The sequence below is a fragment of the Oreochromis niloticus genome, linkage group LG19, assembly GCF_001858045.2.
Source record: "Oreochromis niloticus isolate F11D_XX linkage group LG19, O_niloticus_UMD_NMBU, whole genome shotgun sequence".
Classification (NCBI taxonomy): Eukaryota; Metazoa; Chordata; class Actinopteri; order Cichliformes; family Cichlidae; genus Oreochromis; species Oreochromis niloticus.
In genome coordinates, this window is record NC_031983.2 from 22,575,543 (window position 1) to 22,593,092 (window position 17,550).

General features: G+C 39.0%; 2 protein-coding genes across 3 annotated transcripts; one reads left to right on the forward strand and one right to left on the reverse strand.

Annotated features, from left to right (window-relative positions):
- Window positions 1-3: 3 nt before the first annotated feature.
- Window positions 4-7,115, reverse strand: lgals3a (lectin, galactoside binding soluble 3a). 2 transcript variants are annotated; one of them, XM_005477479.3, is made up of 6 exons: window positions 6,991-7,115; window positions 4,432-4,449; window positions 3,625-4,338; window positions 2,557-2,645; window positions 1,971-2,127; window positions 4-1,153 (listed from the first exon to the last, which is right to left on the reverse strand). In XM_005477479.3, the coding sequence occupies exons 1-6, from the start codon at window positions 6,991-6,993 to the stop codon at window positions 998-1,000; spliced, it is 1,137 nt and encodes a 378-aa protein (XP_005477536.1). In that variant the 5' UTR covers window positions 6,994-7,115; the 3' UTR covers window positions 4-997. The 2 variants fall into 2 exon arrangements, with proteins under 2 accessions (XP_005477536.1, XP_003445459.1); XM_003445411.5 differs by lacking the exon at window positions 6,991-7,115 and adding an exon at window positions 4,809-5,246.
- gmfb (glia maturation factor, beta) lies at window positions 6,902-15,502 on the forward strand. Its single transcript, XM_005477478.4, has 7 exons — window positions 6,902-7,043; window positions 11,905-12,001; window positions 12,627-12,676; window positions 12,898-12,947; window positions 13,109-13,191; window positions 13,302-13,375; window positions 15,037-15,502. The coding sequence occupies exons 1-7, from the start codon at window positions 6,918-6,920 to the stop codon at window positions 15,106-15,108; spliced, it is 552 nt and encodes a 183-aa protein (XP_005477535.3). The 5' UTR covers window positions 6,902-6,917; the 3' UTR covers window positions 15,109-15,502.
- The last annotated feature ends 2,048 nt before the right edge of the window (window positions 15,503-17,550 follow it).

Sequence of the window (17,550 nt, forward strand, 5' to 3'; positions counted from 1 at the left end):
GTCCAAGGTTGAAATCTTTTTATTTTGTACTGAGTGGCATCACTGTAGTCAAATCTATTAACATCAGAATCTGGCACTTGCACCACAGGGGGCACGATATATAAATTCAGTCAAACACACAAACTTACACCATCAGTAACAAGGGAACCGATTCCCTGGCTTTAGATTCAGACAAACTAAGTGGGGTAACCTGTATTTATTATAAGTGCACGTCAGAAGCTCAGGAGAAGTGAACAATCTTCTTCCATCAGTCATTTTTCTTGTTTGTTGCTCCTTTTAATTTATAACCTCAACAGTGTCAGCTCTGGCAACAAACTGAGACCCCATCCCTCCAAATTTTTCTTTAATACGAGCCTTTAATGTGTCTTTTTACCATCAGGGTTTCGACTTCAACATGAAATCATAATTCTTTAAATCTTTTCCTGACCCTCCAGCCTGAGAGCTCAGGAGGATTGCAGCCAAAGAAAGGAGGAGTACATATTCTCTTTATATTACTCTGTGCATTTTAAGAAACCTCATTATTGTTCCACTGTACAGCACGTCTGCAGGCCAGCAGATGAAAAGGAAATGATTTTCAGCATCACACTCTCATGCAATTACAGAGACTTAGAATGATTTACATACATGTAAACAAAAAACAAGATACCAGTGGAAAATATTTGAAATATTTGGGACTTGTCATGCCTTTCCTCTTACCCTACAATCTCTTCATTAAGTATAAATTAGTTTTTCTCCCAAAAATACCCATTTTAAATGCTTTTAAACTCTTTTACTACTGAAGATTCTCATATGTGATAAAAATTAATTGGATTGGAGCAACTATTAAAAAAAAGAGAGAAAAGGATTATGGCGTACAGACCAGGGCTGTTCTGTGACAAATGTGCCAGGTGAGCAACGATTGCGCTTTGCAATGCGACCAAGTATTTAAAAAGGATTTCAAATACAGTGGTAAAGTTTGACTCAGGGCGCCTGTACAGCGTGTGCTTCAGCCGTGGATTCAGATCATGCTCGGGGCAGCGCTGTAGAGGACGAGGTCTCCGCCCACTCGCAGCAGGTTCACTTCCTCCAGGCCACCGACTCTGTGCTCGTACTCCAACAGGTGGGTGCCGTCCACCGCCACTTTGAACATGTCTTCCTCCACGAGGATCTTCAGCTGTAGGGACACCAGTGTGCTAATTAATCAGCTGGTAGACTGACAGAACCCCCCCCACCAAACATTAATATTTTAAATAACGATTAGCTGAAGCTCAAAATGCAACTTACTGTAATGATGTTAAACCAATACAAGCTTAAGTTGGTTAGCCAAGTTTTACTACACAGTCATTTAGAGGAGAGCACAAAAATTTGCCGCCTTTAAAAGTTACAGCAAGTCATTTTTTATGTTATTTAATAGAAAAAATAATGTTGTAATCATAAATATACACTGATTGGTGTGTAATTACATCTTCCAACAAGTTGAGGTGTTCTTGTCAACTTAGAATTAACGCCTTAAAAATATACAAGAGCAATGCCGGTTTTTGGAAACCTCCATGTTGCCCCACCATCTTGAATACATTGATCCAGATGGACATTGCCATTCCACCTACTTGCATTTTATGTATGTGGATGAAGAAAGAGCGGCCACATGCGTAGTACGCCAAATAAGTTACTTTTAATATAAAGATCACAAATGGCTCCTACAAAAGATATCTGACCTTTTAACATTTGTACTTGTATATTTTCATCATTCATCTGTCTATCATTTCTACTCACCCTCTTCCCACTCAGCCTCATCTTCTGCACTGAAGTCAGAGCTCTAACACATAAAAATGCTCATTTATGCCCAAATCAGACTGACATGAGGGAAAAATTACACTGGAGTAAGCTGAACACAATCCTTGGTTAAATTCGGGGGCTCTGTTAAATTTCATCTCCCTAATTTAATCAGCTAATTTTAAAAAGAAAGAAAAAAAGATTTTATACTAACTTACCTCAAAACGCCGTCCCTGAACAAATGGAAACCCTCCTTCCCGCTCTTCAGGCCCCCAGTATCCGCCTAAGTTGGAGTTTCTAACAATTGTTTGCTCATTAAAACGAGGGTTGAAGTGAAAGACTACATCTGGACCTTTGATAAAGTCAACATTGAACCTGCAAAAAAAACCAGCAAAAGATTAGCAGAAAGAAATGCTGCTGCTAATCGGTTTAACAAAATATGGTGGTACACATTTTAAAGAGTATTCTCACAATGCAAGTCATAGATGGGTTTTAAAGGAGACCTATTACACTTCTCTTCATATAACATGGTCATATAAAGGTACAGACGCCTCACCAACCTGCTGTTTAAACAGGGGCAGCCAATCAGAAGCTTAAAGTGCTAAAATATATTTATCCTATACCAAGGCTCAGTATATGACAAATAAGGATTATTTTGAACTATTCTACTCTAGAAGTGTCCAAGAATAAACATTTGGAGCTGAAAATAAGTATACTAGGTCCCCTTTATTATGCAAGTATGAGTTGAAGGCATCAGGTTTTGGATTGCGATTAGCAGGCACAGATGCTGGATGATTACTGTACCTGTCTGCACAGGGAAGAGGCTCCCCTATTATTGTGATTAAAAGTCGCGGCATTATTCCAGCATGAAGGGGGAGATCGTACGGCACCATCTGCAAGAAATACTTCCATTTTAAACCATGACAATATATGTACTGTTCTCAGTGTAAATATTCAGTTTATCTGTCACAATGCAATTCTATGATTTCCAAGAAAAATATGCACATATAAAATATCTGATCACTGAGTCTTAAATTGGAAAAGCACAGCAGCATGCCTAATGACGTATAATAGAGAATTTTATTTAAGCACTATTCAAAACTTTGACCCTGCCCACATTCCTACAGCAACACCCAAGTGAGTCATTATGTCCTTCAGTTATTCCAGCACTATTACACAAGTAGCAGTGACTGGTCATGGCAATGACAGAAAAGTACATTCACTACATTTTTACAACAGCTGAGCAAAGGAACAGAAAACAAAAAGAAATACCATTTATTATTATCATGGAAACAACTTACAAGTGTGTTTTGATCAAATCATAATTTTATTAGAGATCATAAAAAGCGTCATGATGCCGTAAACATGAGTCAAATAAAAGTGTAAATTATATCATATTGCACTTAATTAAGACAATACATTAAGCAATTTAGCTGAATATTATGTATATACTGAGTCTTTGGCACTAATCAAACCATATGTTGATTCTGGAAGTGACGTCCTTGTCCAACTGAAAAGCTGAGTTCATTGCTCATTGCTTAATACGGTGGCCTATATCTGGGCTGAAAGACAAGAATACATTTTTCAGAACTACTTCTGAATACTTTATTATTCTGTTTTATATTTGTTTAGCACCCCAGCAGAGCCAAAGAGACAGAAGAATCATCCCAACTCCGTCGTTATTGAAAAACATAAATAAATAAATTAACCCTCCTTCAGCAGCAAAGAAATAAGACTAACTTCCTCGATCCACCACTTACAGGATTATGTTACTCTGAAAGAATTTCACACCAGATGCTCCACTGCACACCAGAGAAGGACACAAGCAGGAAAATGCAGCAAGCAATATTGCATGAAAGTACCAGTACTCACCAGTGTCCCTCCTGGGGCAGCTGGCCCACCATATGGACCCATAGGCCCCGGACCAGGACCAAAAGGACCAGGGGCAGCTGGGAAGCCTCCACCTGCTGGTGGTCCCCAAGAACCGGGTGGTATCGGGGGAAAGCCTCCGCTGGGGAATGCAGGGAAAGCACCAGGTCCAGCTGCAGGTGGGAATGCACCTGGACCGCCTGGCCCATACATGCCATTGCCTCCTGGCTGGCCACCTGGGAAAGGCACACTTGGATAAGGGCCAGGGGGAGCTCCGGGGCCAGAAGGAAATGGTCCCATTGGGTAAGGAGCAGCGCCTCCAGGTATCTGTCCTGGAGCTCCTTCTGGTGGATACTGCCCAGGGTACTGCCCAGGAGCTCCAGGGCCAGAGGGAAACTGACCTGGAGCTCCTGGTGCAGGTGGATATTGTCCAGGTATCCCAGGACCAGGGGGGAACCCACCAGGTGCTGAAGGAGGCCCAGGGTATTGCCCTGGTGCTCCAGGACCTGAAGGGAAGGGAAACTGCCCTGGTGCCCCTGGGCCAGATGATCCACCGTGGTAGTCAAGGGGAGCAGAGGGCTGGGTGGGGGCTCCAGGAGCTGAACTAGGCCATCCTGGGTTTGAAGGAGGCGCAGGATTGCTAGTGGGGGCAGATGGGTTGGTGTTGCCTATTTTCTTAGCCTGGCTTGTAGTATCATCTCCTAAGGCATCTGCTAGCTATAAAATAAGAGTAAAAGAAAGTGACTTGTACAATAAACCATAAGCTAATTGAACATAATAAAAATAAAATGTGCATTTGTTTGAACTCACCGAGAAATCATCCATGATCTACAACAAAACAAGAGACACAAGCTTTATTAGGTAGTTATAACAACTGACAATAACAAGTTGTCAAACAGTGGTGGCACACAAAGGCTCTGAGTAACAACACACTCAATATTTCCATCCTCAAAAACCTTTCTCACAAAACTCAACCTCAATGAAAGATTAATAAGACAAGACATACAGATGTTACACAGACTACAAATCAGGGCAGACAGTCACAAAAACTGTCATAAATTAGATTAGAGTTGGCTAGCGAGCTAGCTGACTGCAGCTAACTGTTAGTTAACGCTGGCTCGTTTGTTTATTTTTAGCTTCATGGTGCCTGAGGAAAAAAACTGCTGAAAGCTAGATTTTCATGCTACCTCGCCAGAAGATGGACTCCTCTCCAAAGAAAGACGGCGGGTAGCAGCGAGGATTTTTCCAGCTGTCGGAACCAGTTAGCTCGCTAAGTTAGCCTGCCGAGGTACACAAGTAGAAGCTAACGATTTATCTGCTTTCACAACTACAACTCTTGAAAAGGAGGCACGCACACGCGCTTCACTGATGACGTATTGTGAAGGGTGGGCGCGTTCCGGTTGGAAAACACACAGACAGCCGGTCGCCTTCTATCTCTGTAAGGGCTCTCGCTGGTACAGTTTACTCCCTAACCCCTCAACATCACGACCACACATACCTGAAACAAATCAATAAACTAACCCTAACTAAACACGATTGCAGACCGAACTTTAAAACTACGTGTCAGCCTGTTAAGGTGCGTCAGGTTTGCCTTCTAAAGTTGGGAGTGAGAGTCAGAGGAAAACTAGTCTAAAGGGTAGGGGACAAATGTCGTCAGTTGTGTTATGTGTATGTATTCTAGGAATTACGGTAAGAAATGGTCGCTTTCGAGCACAGTCAAACCAGCACACACATTGATTTGCGTTGTGTGTATATACTAAGTTTTACGGCAAGAGAAACTGACACCCGATTTCAAAACAAAAGCAATCTTAAGGCGAACGCGAGTTTAACATTAACCAACACGTTATCAATCATATTAAAATCATAAAAAACATAACATTACAGAAATACAAATATTAAAAAATATCATTTTTACTGTCAATCAAAATTACGGTTTTCTGTTTCCACAGAAGACGTCAGTCTGGTTTTAATTTTAAACTTAGTCTGTTGAAAAGTGCGTTTACTTGTAATGGCTGTACACATCTTTTTAAATATTAATTTTAAATGTGATTATAGTTACTATCTGTAATATTCAAATATTTCTGTTAACTGTTATTTTTCATTTTTATTTCTCTATTGTTATTTATTTCACGATTATATCATTAATATTGGACTAATGTAAATGCGCTGGTTAACCCAGAGATCACTTTTATTTTGAAATCATGTCTCAATTTCTCTACCGGAATCTCTAGTATATATGCGCACAACGCAAAACAAGGCAATGTTAGCACAAAAAAAATGTTATGCTTTAGTAGAAACTGTGTGGACTCTGGTACATAGCTTTGATTAAAAATAATTACAAATATTCCATAAAACATTAAAATACAATAAATTAATAATAGTTTATTAGTATAATTTGATTAATTATATTATTCTGTGAAGAGGCTGAGCCTGTAGACATAAAAGGAAATAGTTTTTACTTGATTAATATTGTTCTGAAGTGTGGCCATAGACCTACACAGTTTAATACAGAGGGTTATTTTAGTTATTTGGTGGTAATCCTTTAAAACAAAGAGTCAGACTTGTTGTTTGCTACTATAAAGGAAATATTTCCAACCACCCTCTATAAAACTACAGAACACTTCTCTTTTTAATCACAGGTGAGCACAACTGTTGGGACATATGATCCCCTACATTTCTGTATCAAACCTTCCTGCTATTGTTTCTTAGACTGATAGTCTTTATACTATTTACTTAGTACCAGTATTGGTAAACTGGCAGCAAAACAGCCTCAGAGCATGATGCTACCACCACCATGCTTGATAATTGGTTTAGTATTCTTAGGTTTGAAAGTCTCACTTTTATTCCTCCAAACATTGTTTGTCCTGTCTTAACATAATTTTTTTTAAAATAAGTAATCTCACTTTGTCTTTAAAATAATTACTAAATCAGTTTAGTGAAATACTCCACTGAAGGTTCTAATAATGCATTCCAAGTATGTAAATAAAATAATCTAAAAGCATAAGTAATCATTTCTCAGTTGAAGTCATATTGAGTTAACTACATTGAAACACTATTGATGTCCAAGCAGCATTTTAGCATTTTAGGTGGCCCTAAATTTGTAAGGTTTCCTGGAAATGTGGGAATCAATAAGTCGAAGTATAAACTGTTATTAAATAGTAATATAGAGTATGAGTCGTTAAAAAATTACTTAGCAGTGATTTTAAAGTAGGACGCTGGATTTCAAACTCAAATTTAAAAGCTAAATTTGATTGAGCGTAGATTTACAGGAAACTTTTCAAGGAGGGGGCGCCTGTATGGGATTGGTCAAACCAGTCACAAGATGTTGTGAGGGGAAAAAAAACGAAAAAACACTGAAAGCGTCCCTACCATTCAGAACAGCCGCTGCAGCTCCGGGGGAAATTTTTAACTCCACAACAATGGTAAGTTACTCGGTTTTCTTTGCAAATGAGCTGCTGTGAGCTTCGTCGTTGCGTTTTAATCGTGTGCTGTTGGCAGATGCGGAGTTTATTGAGGAAAAAGTAAGGTCGCAGATTGGCTAGCTTTAGCCTGCTAGCATAGCATTAGTTCCACCCTGTCAAGTCAGCCATAGCAGAAGTGACGCGTTTCCTGCCATGAATTTCAAAATAAAATATAAATGCCAAACACTGTGATTTAAAATAAAATATATATAAAATATATTTTAATTTGGGTCATTGTTAGCATTTCTTGATCTAAACGAATAAATAAATGCCACAAGTGACCGAAAAGGTGAAAGATGAACCTTAATGTACTGCATATTCTAAATGTCAACACTTTTAAAACTAGATTTTGGGACTAAATATTACGAATAAAAAATAAACCAGGGCAAAACCAAATAATACCTCTCTTTTACCTTTAAAACAAATAGAATTACGCTGTAAATAACACAACACGAGGTCCTTATTACAGTTACTCTACAAGTTTAGCCCTCTAACAGATATGCATCTTTTGTTTTTTAAATATTTTAATGACATTTCCTTTTTTCAGGCACACCCTTTCCCCTGAATTCACACTTTGTCTTTCTAGTTTCACACAACATCTGAATGCAGTTTGGAAGGAGATTATTTTGTGCTTTTTACTTTTTCACTGTGGTGCTGCTCTCCACTAAATTATGACATTTTAAGACACGTAGTCTTAATATTTAATCATTGAGTGCTAAAATTAACTTTCTTCAATATACCACTGATTAAAAACAATAACAGTAACAAACATTAGTCCAAGGGACTTTATATTTTAGCGACTTTTCAATATTAGAAATAAACCTCAACACTTGGTGACAGTGAGAACGAAAAGCTCCCTTTTAACAATAAGAAACCTCCAGTGAAACCAAGTTAAAGAAGGGCCAGCTCTCTGACATGATCATTTGGGATGAGGGGAAGGAGACAGGGCAAAAGACAAGCTGTGGAAGAGAGCCTGAGATTAATAATAACTAATGATTAAATGCAAAGTGGTGGATAAACAGAGAGAGTGAAAAGAGGTGAATGAATAAGAAATACTCAGTGCATCCCCCAGCAGCCTAACTAAACCAGGACTCAGGGTCACCTGATCCAGCCCTACATATATGCTTTATAAAAAAGGAAAGTTTAGAGTCTAATCTTAAAAGTGGAGAGGATGTCTGTCTGCTGATTCCAAATTGAGAGCTGGTTCCAAAGAAGAGGGACCTGAAAGCCGAGGGGTTTGCCTCCCATTCTACTTTAAGAAACTTTGGGAGCCACAAGTAAATAAGTAGTTTGAGAGTGAATTCTGGATTTAACAGGGAGCCAATCAAGGGAAGCCAATATGGGAGAAATATTGTCTCGCTCTCTCCCTCTCTCCCTTGTCCCAGTTAACTTAATCAACTGAAAGCTTTCCAAGGAAATTTTAGAGCAGCCTGTCTATAATTCAGGAGAACATTGCAGTATATTTAATAATAACAATAGAAAAGGCAAAAAAAAAAAAAGTAGTTTAAGTTCATGAGGTGTAGAAGTGATGTTTCATTGGTTTTTGTTTTAAATTGTCAAGAATTTATTTGTAGTTTAGGCGTTTAAATGAAGAAAATAAGACCTTATTTAGTATGAGGTTAGTGAAAAGGGGTTATTACGGGACCTGCTGGGCAAGTTTGTGCGTGTTTATATTTTGAAGGCGAAGCTGTTGCACTTCCTGCAGCTGGGTGCGGGTGGCTTGATGCAGCAGTCTGCATTGATGTGCTTCAACACGTCTGGGTTTTGGGAGCTGCCTTAACGTTAGCTCGGCTGTTTGTCAAGATCAATCTCGTTTCCCTCTGGGTCTTTTGCTGCGTGTCACGGCAGCTCAGCTATCTTCATTAGAGCAGTGTTACTGATTTACTGCATAAACAAACCGGGTCCATTATTAACTGGTGGTTTAAGTTAACTGGCTCTCATTTCCTGGTTGAATTGGCAGCCAAACTCATGAGCTAGCTGTCACTGACTGGAGGAATTTGAACCAGAAGTAACCTTTTGGCCATCCCCAGCTTTCCTTGTCCTGGCTGTCCCTAATCCCTTCCCCATGCATCCTGTTTTTAAAGAGTCCCAGCAGCCACAGACACTCCAGCCTCCTCTTAATCTATGAAGATCTTTCCTTGAGCTCAGTGAAATCCTGACTCCCACCAGCCATCTGTTCTCCAAGGTGTAATTATAGATTTCAGAGAGTCTGAAGAGACTCGTGGAGAGTTTATGTCTTTATGATGGTGTTATGTAATGTTGTGTGTGGACGTGACAGAGGTTCAGAGCAATGAAATCCTGTTCAGGCTGGTGCATTGACTTTTTTTTAATTTAAGTTAATTAATTAATTAATTTTTTGGATGAAATCCTGTGGGTCATATTGGACTTTTGCAGAAAGAGACATACTGATTATTTGGTGTTCTTAAAAAGCCTCTGTTTAATTCACAAGTTACATATAATTTGTTTAGGTGCATTTCCTTTCTTTCTCTATTACACTACTATACACAAAGACAGGACAACGTATCTCACAAAGACACAGCAAAGTTAAGCAGAGGTCAAGAAGACGTGAAGCTCCTCACAAATTGGCAACACCCGTAGCTTAAAGTACAAATCTTTTAAATCCAAAACATGGAGTTTCCGTTTTGAGGTTGGAACTGCAAACATGACAGAAATATTTACATAAAACAAAAAATTGCACCAGCATTGGTGTTTTTGTTTTTTTTTTGTTCTTTTTTTTTCACCCTGGCTTACTAATTCAGGATGTAGCTGCTATGGCAAAGTAGTAAATTGCATGAAAACCACTTAAAGCCACAATCTGTGACTCTCCAGCTGTCTTTCTTACAGATAAGCTGTCTGCAAATATTAATTAAAAATAACACATATAGCAGTAGATTAGGATGAATGTAAAATTTCGGCTGATTTCATTTTCTGCTTGAATGTCACAGTGTTAAAGATGGTCTTTATATCTACTACTGCAACAGGGGTTTGTTACTAATATCACATCAATGCAGTAATAGTGGTGTTTTCTGTTTTCCACTTCATTATTCTAGTCAATTCAATTTTATTTATACAGCACCAAATCACAACAACAGTCGCCTCAAGGTGCTTTATATTGTAAGGTAGACCCTACAATAATACAACAGGTAAAACCCCAAAAATCATATGAGCACCTATAAGAAGCGCTTTGGTGACAGTGGGAAGGAAAAACTCCCTTTTAATAGGAAGAAACCTCCAGCAGAGCCAGGCTCAGGGAGGGGCGGCCATCTGCTGCGACCGGTTGGGGTGAGAAAAGGAAGACAGGATAAAGACATGCTGTGGGAGAGAGCCAGAGATTAATAATAACTAATGATTCAATGCAGAGAGGTGTATTAACACATAGTGAGTGAAAAGGTGACGGAAGAAGAAATACTAAATGCATCATGGGAATCCCCCAGCAGTCTGGAACTGTTGAGCCACAGTATCATTGACTATATAAAACCATCTACCTAACATCAGGAAAAAGTCAAACATGTATGAATGTTCTGACTTTACCGTGGCGCTGCTAGAATATTTGTCATGCGCAGTACTTTACAGTACTTTAGGCTGCCCCCCTCATATCTTTATGTTTTGTGAAATGGGTGCAGCAGTTTATTGAAATGTGCAAACATGAATGGAATTACTGTATGTAAGGCAAAAACAGAGTTTGTACAATTCTAATGAACTTATAATCAATACCTAATACTGCCTTTATTCTTCAGTCTGAACTCTTTTAGTCAAGCTTTCTTGTGATTTCTTTAAGTAATTTTCAGGAATAGTTCTCCAGGCTTATTGAAAGTTATTCAAAGCTCTTCTTTGGAATGTGCCTGCCTTTTCTTCTGTTCTCTGCCATGATGATCCCACACTGCTTCAGTAATGTTGAGGTCTGAGGTCTAGGGAGGCCAATTCATGACAGTTCCTTTGGGATCATTGTCATATTAAAAAATGGAGCTGTTGCATATCAGTTGATTTCTCGATGGCAGGATCAAAATCTGCCAGTCTAACATCACCCACACCGTAGCTCCAAACTGTGACAGAGTCTCCACCACATGTTACAGTTTCCTCACTCACTGTTGTATCTGACCTCCTCTGCAAATTGTATTGACAGAGTTTTGAATCAAAATGCTACATTTGGGTTCATCACTTCCTAAGACCCTTTGCCTCTGATTTTCATTCCAGTTCTTGTGTAATTTTGCATACTTCAACCTTTGTTCTGGTTAAAAATGGTTTCTTGACAGTCACCCTTCCACTCAGGCCATTGCTGATCAGCATTCAGTGAAAAGTATGAGGATTCAGGTGAAGGGCCAGATGCATATCTCTGGTCTTGTGTTACAGGTCTTTGGTGGAGTCTTTTCATGTTTCTTTAAAATACCATTCACCAGCTGTAGATATATGATAGTTCTTTGCTAAGTTGACTGTAATTCTTTCATAGGTGCCCTTTTAAATGCTTGAGTGTCAAGCTGCTTATCATACAAAATAAAAAATAAAGATTCCTCTGAAATCATTAAAAAGTAGAAGAGCTATTTCTCAAGACCAGTTTAAAAAATACAAGAAAGTCTCAATGCTTGGAAGCAAAATATAAAGGAATGATGGGGGACTCAAGACATTTGCGCACTAATGTAGTCTAATCCAAATGAAAACTACCTTCTCCAAAATAAATAGGTAAACTTTCGTTTAACTTTGCATCAAACCCCAAAGAAGTAATATACAGTTTAATTTGTGTGTCGAGTGACTTGTATATTAAACTGTTAATGAATTTGAAATTCATTTATTTGTTTCCATTATTTTTCTCCCCACGCCGGATCAGAGTGAATCACTGGTAGTGTGTGAAGTGGATGAAGATCTGGTTAAAAAGCTGAGGGAGTTTCGTTTCCGGAAGGAGACCAACAATGCAGCGATCATCAGTAAGTCACTGACTGTGAGTCAGTGTCTCTCCTGAATTTTTAATCTGAGTAAAAATTGGAGTAACTTGAAATTCGTTTTTTGTTTTCCACAAGGGAGCTTTTAATACTCGTAGAGCTTCTAGATTGGTAACTTGTATGACTCTTGAGATTAAAAAAAGAGTGTCCTCGCCAAGATAGACAGCAGTTCAGTCAGCAGTGGTTACAATGTAATTGTAAGCATTCTGAGGTTTGATATGGATTGTAAAATTCTCTGCGGTTTGTTGCAGTTAAAGTCAAATGTTATAAATATAGCCCAAAAGAAAATGTTCCTGGGATTAGATACAACTATAAGGTAGCTGCTGTTCTGTATGCAGGAAAGAATGAGTTGCCTCCAAATGCAGCAGGCTGTGTGCATCAAACCTGAGCTTAATCTTTATCTTCCTCCATCTCTGGATCAAAATGTCAAATGGGATTAGCCGTTTGTTTGCACGACATGGACTCAGACTCAGGGTCACGTTTTAGAGCTTTGCAGCCCAAAATATTGATTTTTCCCCCCTTGATCGTCATCATTTTTGAAGCACTAAACAACTGCTTGTAAAATGTGACTGTTTCAATGCAGTTTTTATATTCTTGTTGTACCATTCAGTGAAGATTGATAAAGACAAGCAGCTGGTTATTCTGGAGGAAGAGCATAAGGTGAGCTTGATATTACTCTATCTTTCAAATACATGCAACAGTATTTAAAAAATCAGTTTTAAAATTTAAATGTAAATTTTTAATTAGATAGCAGTGTATGGTTTGAAAGAAGTGATGGTGAACTCATTAAGCTCTGACCTGACAGCCTGCCAGCTGCTGGATGTTAGTGGATGATTTCTTTTCTTGATAACGTCAACTGAACTGTTCATGTTTGGTTTTAGGATATTTCTCCTGATGATCTAAAGGACGAACTGCCAGAGAGACAGCCGAGATATCCTTTGAATTGATCTTATTTTAACAATATTTTATCAGCATGGAATGAATTGTAATCGTTGTAAACAGCCTGTATGTCACATGGAACGGTCAGGCAGTGGGTTTGTCTTACATGTGATCTATCTATGTTGGTTAGTTTCAGTCCTTAGCACCAGGAACATTTATCGTCTACAGTTATAAGTACGAACATGATGACGGCCGCGTGTCTTATCCCCTCTGCTTCATCTTCTCCAGCCCCGTGGGTATGAACGTCTCTCAGATTATTTTTTAAATATACGTACACTTAGAGCAACACTTAGGCAACTACTGTTTGCTAAACTTTTGTCAAAGTTGCTGTTTTTGTGTTTGGCAGGTTGCAGACCAGAGCAGCAGATGATGTACGCAGGAAGCAAAAACAAGCTGGTGCAGACTGTCGAACTGACCAAGGTTAGTGAAGGTTTTAAATAAGACTGAGTTTTGATATTTTTCCTTTTATTTTTGTGTCTTATTTGTTTTCTATTTTTCTGTATTTTTCCTGTTCAGATTTATTCAATTTAGTTGTATAGCACTTAGGTCAATCCCTGTTGTTTCTAAATGTGCTTATATATAAATTGACTTGACTTCTATGATACAGTTTTTCTTTTTATTACTCAAGTCTTTTTAATTTAGTCAAAATGTGCAAAATGTTGCCTTCATGCTTTGAATATTTTCAGTTACACTCCCTCATAGTACAGCGGGGTGTGTCCATATTTTGTCTTTATAATCCCATCACACTGCAGTATCACAGCAATTTGATGACCCCCCCCCAAAGTCATAAGCAACATATTCCAAAGAGACCATCAGCTGATCCTGTCTGTGATCCAGGTGCTTCAGCGTGCTCACATTGTAAGGATTTTAAAAACCTTTTCAGGACCTCCAGTGAGATCCTCCAGTGAATTATCAGGAAACAGATCAAACATGAAGGGTCAATGTTTGCTACTTCACTTTGCTGACATTAAACTGGTGAAGTGTTGATCTTGAAACTATGATATAGTCCACTCTAAATGTAATGTGGCTATTTCCTGTACCTATGAAATTATGAGGGCTCAAAAAGAAATAACACAAATTAAAATGTATAAAAATCCATGTGACTTTGAGACCTTGTAAATTTTTAGATATGCTTAAAACACTATATTTAAAAAATCAACTAAAGGAGGAGGTAGTTGAGAAATATTTTTTGTCCAGATTTGGAATATTTTTTTCATGGCCAGTAGTACTGCTGTGTAGATTGCCATGTAACATGTGCCATGTAATGTAGTCATATGAAAAAGACAGTTTCACAGGGCCTGTGTTGCCCTGTGAAAAACTAAGTACTCCCCTACACACAGAGTAAGTGGCAGCCAGGTGCTGCTAATCATTGATTAACTGATAGCAGCAAATCTGGTCAGAGCATGCGATGCTAAGAAAAATTGCAAATAAATTAAGAGCTACATCTCAGACCATAGAGGCCTCAGTATGCATTTCAAATGTTCATCAAAGTACAATTATAAAAAGACTGAAAAAGTATGGCTTGTTTGGAAGGGCTACCAGGAGAAAACATTTGCTCTCTAAAAAGAACATGGCAGGACAACTTAGGACTGCAAAGCAAGATCTAAAGAAATCAGAAGACATCTGGAACAATATCCTTTAGACAGAAAGACACACAAACACCTTGTACCAGCTGTTAGCACGGCAGTGGAGGGGTGATGATTTGGGCACCTTTCAGTCAGTGGGTCTGCACGGTGAACTCCTCTGTATGCCAAAGTATTCTAGAGTCAAATGTGAGGCCATCTGTCCAACAGCTAAAGCTTAGCCCAAACTGGGTCATGCAACAGGACAGCGATCCCAACATCAGCAGCAAATCTACAACAGAATGGCTGAAAAAGAAAAGAATCAACCCAGTCAAAGCTCAGACCTTAACTAGATTGAAATGCAGGGAAATGTGGGGTGGGGGTTTAAGAGAGCTGTGCATAAACTCGTACCTGCAAACCTCAATAAAATGAAGCAATGTTGTAAAGAAAAATGGGTGAAAACTCCTCCACAACCGTGTGAGAAAGTGATAAAGTCCTTCCTTTTCTTTTCTTTTTAAGGTGTTTGAGATCAGAAACACAGAGGACCTGACAGAGGAATGGCTTAGAGAGAAACTTGGGTTCTTCCGCTAAACCCATCACCTCCTCCAGGGGTCTGGGATACGAGGAGAATCCCGACTGCACAACTCGTGACATCTCTTGGAGACAACACACCACAGTTAACCTTTCCCTCCTCCCTGCATCAGACCTGATTTAAATAGTGTTTGCAGTCCTCTGTTTTAGGCCCGCTCGGTGGCGTTTAACACACATTACAACTCATAAGATGCCAGAAGGTGCACACAATTACAAGAGTTTAAATGGTTCTCTGTGACTGCCAACATTTCTGGCACTTACTAAACCTCACCGATCTGGCAGCCTAAAACTGACCATACTGTTTGAAGCAGGTCTGTTATTGTCTCCATACAATCTCTCCATATTCCTCTTATGTGTCTGTTTTGAATTAACGAGGGCTGCCCCCATTAGTCAACCGAAGACCCAAATCATGATTAATTGGTAGATTGATTGCAAAGGGCGGGGGGGGGGGGGGGGGGGGGGGGGATTACTTAGTCCACAGGAAGTGCTGACACTCAGTTATTTGTGCCAGATACAATTGTTTACACAGCTACTCCCTGAGCTTTTTGGCTGATAGTTGCATATTATGAACAGGAAATCTAAAGGGTGGGATTACTTTGAGATAAAGGATAAGTGTTATTACGGTGCGATCACTTTTTTTTCTCAGCCCTACCTCCTAAAATACACATTTAAATACCTAAATTAATAAGACAAACATGTAATTGCAACTTCTACTGGACTAAGAAAGTCTTTATTTGGGGGGGGGGGCAGCCCCTAGAATTAATGTTCTTATTGCTCTTCAAGTGCAGAAATTGACCATTTCTACAATTCAAAAGAATTCAAACACTTTTTAACAACACTTTGTTTCTTCTAGATGTTTACACTCAGAACCTCCTAAGTTTTACCCCTTTATGTTCATTAGATTTTAATAATCTGAGGGAGTCTTTTTTTAAATATTTAGTTATTTCTGGTGTCCCTACGGTTAGTTAAACATATACTTTATATTCATTTGTTTTCTTTTATTGTGAAAGACAAACTTCCTGCCAGAACCTCGGAACAATCATAGCTACAATTCTGTGTTTTGTTTTACTCCGTCTCTCCGTTAGTCAAGGGCATTTCAGTTATAATTTACAGTAACACTAATACATCTATCTATCTATATGATATGCGTTGCACCTTCTCCTGTGCACAAGAACAAGCTGGCAGAAGCCCTTGAGTGGTGCTTATTTAGCTGCAGATGTAACCCTGATAGTCTGTCATCAGTTTTTTTTTTTTTTTAATCTCTGTTTAGAGGAGAGAAAAAAAACAGTATGAATTGTGGGTAATGCGTTTGACCTGCATGTTTATTACAAGAATCCAACACTCCAGGAAAACAATATTTTCCACTGAAACATTCCAGATGTGAACAGTTACACACAAAAACCTCTGTCTCTAGCGACCATGACAGTGACCATTACACTGCATTACACAGGGTGGTAGTTCCCGCCCTCATTTTAATCTACTGGGCGACTCTGTTTAAATGGGTTACTGTGTCTTTAGGGTGATTGTTAGCTCCTATCGTGCATTATAGCTCTTACTGTTATTGGTGTTTATGAATGTCGTGCTTAAATCCGTATGTAAAGCCACGTGGATTGCTTCATGGTTGTCGCAGCCTTGAGTATGATGGCTGCGATTTCTCCAAACGCCAGATGTGCCAGAATTGGCAGGTAAATGACAGCATCTGGCCGATTTACATTCTCCATGCAGACGCAGGATTTGACCAGTGTAGCTTTTTTTTGAAAGGCAGATACTGATATTTATGTATTGAATGTGCCAGCAGCTCATTTTTGTGCCAATGTCTAATATCCTCAGCTCAGTCTGTTGTTTTTGTTTACCCAATTTTTCTTAGCTTTGAGCATTTTTAAAATACATCGTGCTGGAGCACACAGCTCAAACACTTTACAAACGGATGTATTTGGCTTTTCATGCCCCAAAGGGACAGCATTTTTTCCTGACTTTTGCTTCCCTGCTGAATATTGTCAGCATTTAAGCCAGTGCAGCACACTACCCAAAGGATTAGTAGCAGCATGACCAGCCCCAGATAGTTAAAGCTGTATAAGAATGTACTATGCATGTATTGCAGATAATACAGACTGGTTTTATTGTGATAAAACAGGAGTAACCTCAGTAGTAAGTGACCCGAGTAGCAGACTTCTTTTTTTTTATAGTACTACAAATGTCCACTTTTACCCTGAATTATATTGCTGAATTAAAGCCCAGAAATTCACCAGATAGTGTGTGATATTACATTGCTAAGGCTACCAAACCAAGGCCATGCTGCAAGGCCAAAACCTGTTTTCCCCTGATGGCGTCTTTGCCCTCATAAACAACAGAAACTCTCCCAGAGATCTGGCTCAAAGATGTTTTCGCACAATCAAACTGCTCCACGTGGATCATTCGTAAGGGCAGGGTTTTATCCAACAG

Excerpts from the sequence above, each read along its gene's own strand:
- gmfb (XM_005477478.4), top strand. The coding sequence starts at position 6,918 with ATGGGATTGGTCAAACCAGTCACAAGATGTTGTGAGGGGAAAAAAAAC. Across the intron at positions 7,044-11,904 it reads TTTTTAACTCCACAACAATG|AGTGAATCACTGGTAGTGTG; the intron begins GTAAGTTACTCG and ends ACGCCGGATCAG. Across the intron at positions 12,002-12,626 it reads CAACAATGCAGCGATCATCA|TGAAGATTGATAAAGACAAG; the intron begins GTAAGTCACTGA and ends TGTACCATTCAG.
- lgals3a (XM_005477479.3), bottom strand. Across the intron at positions 2,646-3,624 it reads CTGCCCCAGGAGGGACACTG|ATGGTGCCGTACGATCTCCC; the intron begins GTGAGTACTGGT and ends TATTTCTTGCAG. Across the intron at positions 1,154-1,970 it reads TTCAGGGACGGCGTTTTGAG|CTGAAGATCCTCGTGGAGGA; the intron begins GTAAGTTAGTAT and ends GTGTCCCTACAG.